At 34.7% G+C, this 5,357-nt stretch overlaps 1 protein-coding gene across 1 annotated transcript; it reads right to left on the reverse strand.

Annotated features, from left to right (window-relative positions):
- Nucleotides 1-1,328: 1,328 nt before the first annotated feature.
- Nucleotides 1,329-5,125, reverse strand: LOC134712565 (tubulin beta-4B chain-like). Its single transcript, XM_063574262.1, has 4 exons — nucleotides 4,951-5,125; nucleotides 3,831-3,939; nucleotides 2,617-2,972; nucleotides 1,329-2,327 (listed from the first exon to the last, which is right to left on the reverse strand). The coding sequence occupies exons 1-4, from the start codon at nucleotides 5,005-5,007 to the stop codon at nucleotides 1,509-1,511; spliced, it is 1,341 nt and encodes a 446-aa protein (XP_063430332.1). The 5' UTR covers nucleotides 5,008-5,125; the 3' UTR covers nucleotides 1,329-1,508.
- Between the last annotated feature and the right edge of the window lie 232 nt (nucleotides 5,126-5,357).

Consider the following 5,357-nt stretch of genomic DNA (forward strand, 5'->3'; position numbering starts at 1 on the left):
ATTTGTATCCTTATTTGATGCTCTACCAGATTAAAGTATCAATTTTAACTTCTTAATTTATAAATTTTCACCTAACCTCACCCAACCACATCCTTAAGCGTGCCGTTTTAATTGCAAATGATAGTTTAATCTGTTTAACATATTATAATCAATAGGTCTACTACATCAATATAATGCATACATGTATCTGTCCAACAGGCAGGTTTCATCCATCGATAACCTCATGTTCATTTTTGGCTCTTCATATTCCATAAGCAATAAGGCCACCATGTTTGGTGTATGGAATGATTGCAAGTGAGAAAACTCTCCACAAGAGACCAAAATGACACATAAAATTAACAATTATAGCCATAATAGGACGAAGTACAGCCTTTAACAATGACCAAAAACCAGTAAACAGTCAGCAATAAAAGACCCCGGAATAACAAATTTAAATGAATTTGAACAAAAACATTCTGTCTACGTCTGTTTGTATCATTAAATGCTAGAAGGAATACACCAACAATATTTGGTTAGATTCTTGATTGCAAGGTGTACTATCACCCATTGCTATTCATGGGTGTCTATTTCTCAACAATACAATATGTATACTACATTTAGTGTGGACTGATTGCATGGTGTACACGTATGTCTGGCAAGGTCAATCTGATACAAAGTTACCTTTTTTAATTTGCATGCCTGACTGTGTTTCTAGGTTACTATAAGCAATAGGCTTATTTTATTCTGGGTCTAGTTTTGTAAATTGTTAAATGTTAATGTCTGTTTCAGTTGATCAAACCTTGACCACATTTACCATTATGTTAAGTTTGTGTGTTACTTGTAAAACCTTCATAATGATACTTTCATCCACTCCACCTTGTAAGTTAAGCAGGCATGATACTTAAATGCACGTGTCCCCTTGTTGATAATATTTATATAAACCAAATGTGATCTTCAAATCAACATGGATTAAAAAATGCGGATTGTTCATTCTTCATTGTCTTGAAGTATACTACAGCCAACATGGGAAACAACTGGCTTTAAAAGCAAAAAAGTCAAAGAAAATATTAAAACCACACCAAGACATGACCAAACAAATATTGAAAAAATTTCCAATGACCTTGCCTTTTTTCATTTCAGATTTGCTAAGCAGAAAACCCGCCCCACTAACTCAATTAATCAATTCTGACTAAACAACAGGTTTGCTTGAATTAATAAAGATCTTTCAACTCTCTATTCTATTTTCTATTGATTGTTACAAAAGAGGCAATGAAATTTCAGCCTTCAAATTTTTGAGAACAAATCCAGAGGATAATGAAATAATTGCCATAGTGATGATGTAATACAACTTTAGTTTGTGGTCATTACTTTTATTTGGTCGTACAATGTTGGATTTCTGTAATAATTCTAATACTGTTCATATATAGCTATGCTTTTTTGAGTATTTTTAACCCGTAGAACTTTACTGTGGTAGGTCCAATAACAAAATAAATTAACAAGAATATAATTGTAGTTGAGATTGTCACATTTTATGCTTCCTCTCCTTCTCCCTCCTCCTCTTCAAATTCACCCTCTTCCTCAGCAGTGGCATCCTGGTATTGTTGGTATTCTGAGACCAAGTCATTCATGTTGGATTCAGCTTCTGTGAATTCCATCTCATCCATACCTTCACCAGTATACCAATGCAAGAAAGCCTTTCGTCTGAACATAGCAGTAAATTGTTCTGAAATACGTTTGAATAGTTCTTGGATGGCTGTGCTGTTGCCAATAAATGTAGCAGACATTTTCAGACCTCTTGGTGGAATGTCACAGACTGCTGTCTTGACGTTGTTGGGAATCCATTCAACAAAGTAGCTGCTGTTCTTGTTCTGTACGTTCAACATTTGTTCATCTACTTCCTTCATTGACATACGACCACGGAACATGGCAGCTACTGTGAGATATCTGCCGTGACGTGGATCACAGGCAGCCATCATGTTCTTGGCATCAAACATTTGCTGGGTAAGTTCTGGTACAGTCAAAGCTCTGTACTGCTGGCTACCACGGGATGTTAATGGGGCAAATCCTGGCATAAAGAAGTGAAGACGTGGGAATGGTACCATGTTGACAGCCAATTTACGGAGATCAGCATTTAATTGACCTGGGAATCTGAGACAAGTGGTTACTCCAGACATAGTGGCAGAGACTAGATGGTTCAAGTCACCATATGTTGGAGTAGTGAGTTTCAAAGTACGGAAGCAGATATCATAAAGAGCTTCATTGTCAATACAGTATGTTTCATCAGTGTTTTCTACCAGTTGATGGACAGAGAGGGTGGCATTGTATGGTTCTACAACAGTGTCTGATACCTGAAAAGAGAAAACAGTAGAGATCATTAGTCACCTGTACAATTAATTTTATACAAGACAAAATCTAATGTGTGTTTTCCAAGTCACATTATAGTGTGTAGCACTGTGGATCTATTTTATTATGTTTTGAATTACTTACACATTACAACATGATGTTGAACTTTTTTTTTATCCCTGATAATGCGGATTCATTAATTTTTTTAACAAATAAGCAAAAGTAACTGAAAAGATTTATGTAACAACAATTGTCAAGCCAGATTTACATTCAAATCACCAACCAAATACTTACTTTAGGTGATGGTACGACTGAGAAGGTGTTCATGATTCTATCTGGGTATTCTTCTCTGATTTTGGAGATCAAGAGGGTTCCCATACCAGATCCAGTTCCACCTCCCAAAGAATGTGTAAGTTGGAATCCCTGAAGACAGTCACAACTCTCAGCTTCTTTTCTCACAACATCTAACACTGAATCTACTAATTCGGCACCTTCTGTATAATGTCCCTTAGCCCAGTTGTTTCCTGCACCTGATTGTCCGAACACAAAATTGTCTGGTCTAAAGATTTGTCCAAAAGGACCAGATCTGACAGAGTCCATAGTTCCTGGCTCAAGATCCACCAAAATTGCACGTGGTACATATTTGCCTCCTGAAAACCAAAAAGTTATAATTTTTATTGTTAAAAATTCTGATGTTTAAAAATACTCATCTGTTATTAAGTATTACACATGACACACACACAATGTATCAACTCTATCAGATTGTGACAGAACATATTTTGTACATTACATCAGAGTAAAATTTTCACAAGATCAATATGCAAATAAATATTTTCAATATTATACAGCCAGTATGCGAATATCTTTTTGTAACGTTGTTTTTGAGCGAATGGATTAATGTAATAAAAGCCTAGCTTTTATTTTTTCTATATCAATTTTTGAATAACTTGCAGATTTAGTTATTTATTTATATAGGAAACAAGTTATTACAATTTATATTAATCCCTTTTCACTTTGCAAGTGCTGCCTTGTAGCAGCATTAGTCTGCTCACTTTTGATACCTATAACGGTGTCTTTTACGTGCAAGAGATATTATCACTCTCTTTATCCAGTTTAGGGTCCGACAGCAAATTATTGTCTCCTTCAGCTTCCGACAGACTATCATCATTTCTTCAGACCATACTCTGCATATTTGTATTTATTCTTGTTGTTATGTAAGCAAATTCCTTCATGGAATGTTTATACCAATTACAAATTATGGTCAAAGGGAGGTAACCACAAGGATTTTTTTATTTTGTTTTTGTAAAAGTAATTGACGATTCTTATTTTATTAAACTTGATAATTTTTATCATTTGGTCAGAAATAAATAATGTGAAATTTATAATATAATTCACAATTCTGTTCCAACAACTTATTGTCACTCATTTTAAAACTGTTGTAAAAAATCAGTCAATCAGTGTCAAGTTTAATAAGCTATTTATTTAACTAAACACATCTTGCTATTTACCTGTTGCTTCATTGTAGTATACATTTATTCTTTCTAATTGCAGATCTGAATCACCATGGTATGTTCCTGTGGGGTCAATTCCGTGTTCGTCTGAGATGACTTCCCAGAACTGAAAGCAAATAATGTTTATCAATGGCATTGAATAGAATGTACTGTATACGAGGAGAAATATAAGTCGAACTTTCAGAGGGAAAAAATCACCATTATCAACGGAAAATAAGCTGACAAGAGGGACACCATTAACATATTAAGAGTACACCAGAGAATTCGTAGTGTAAGGAAAAAAACTCGGTAAAATAACGTAAAATAAATTATTATGGCAAACAGTTGGGAAAACCTATAGTCGCCGTCACGTAAAATTGGCACCATGATTTTTGTCAAAATTTTCTAAAATATCGACCGCGTTTACTCGAGATCATGTTTTTCAATTAGCGGGATAAAAATCCAATCCAAATATATACTACTGTCCTACCTTTTATTGTGTTTGCACAGTATAATCCTGACCTTCACAAAATCCAGGATTATTTTGTATGGTGGAATCCGACCATTGTTATTACCGGAAGTGTTGCCGTGGAGTCCACGTGCTCTCAATTTTCTTGTGTCTCTCGGAGCTGTGCGTCATCTCTATGTAAAAAGCGCGGGAAATCGTATCATCAATGACAATGATATTACCTGGAGAGTAACGAATGTTATGTAGTAAGGGATCCTCATAGAAACCAAGATGGCGGTTTTACAATGAAAACAATCTTGAAAAATGTGAAGGTCAGGATTATACAGTGCAAACACAATAAAAGGTAGGACAGAAGTATATATTTGGATTGGATTTTTATCCCGCTAATTGAAAAACATGATCTCGAGTAAACGCGGTCGATATTTTAGAAAATTTTGACAAAAATCATGGTGCCAATTTTACGTGACGGCGACTATAGCCAATAATAAACGTAAATTACTTATCGATATTGCACGGAATGTGAAATATATTGACAGTTTTGTCTCGTATATTTATTGATACAAATATCGTTTTGTCAACGAGCCGCTGGCAGCGCAGCGCGAGAAAGTAATTTCGCGCATCATTATATTTCACTTTTCTTAGCTAAAAAAACATGTGAAAAAAACTTACTTTAGCACCAATCTGGTTTCCACACTGTCCAGCCTGAATGTGTACGATTTCCCTCATTTTGATTTAAGTTTGTAATGTGTGTCCTTTGCTGGAACTTTGAATTTTACTTGCCTACGGTTAAACCGGGCGCGCGCAAGATTTATACCAAAGCCGATGCACAACCTGAATAATTCCGATCCGATTAAAAGTTCGATTGGTTAATCGATTTTGGAGGACTATTTTAATTTTAAACAATGGTTCTTTTTCTTTAAAATAGGTTAAATATCAAAATTTTCAATTAAGGTATTTAATTTCAAAGTTGATTGGAAGCAATTTATTGAAACATTATGGATTCAAACTAAGGAATAAATGAAATAGAAAAAATCAGTGCGGAAGAATCGGAGAAAGTTGTAATTCATGGTTGTCAA

Source organism: Mytilus trossulus, chromosome 3 (assembly GCF_036588685.1).
Source record: "Mytilus trossulus isolate FHL-02 chromosome 3, PNRI_Mtr1.1.1.hap1, whole genome shotgun sequence".
NCBI lineage: Eukaryota > Metazoa > Mollusca > Bivalvia > Mytilida > Mytilidae > Mytilus > Mytilus trossulus.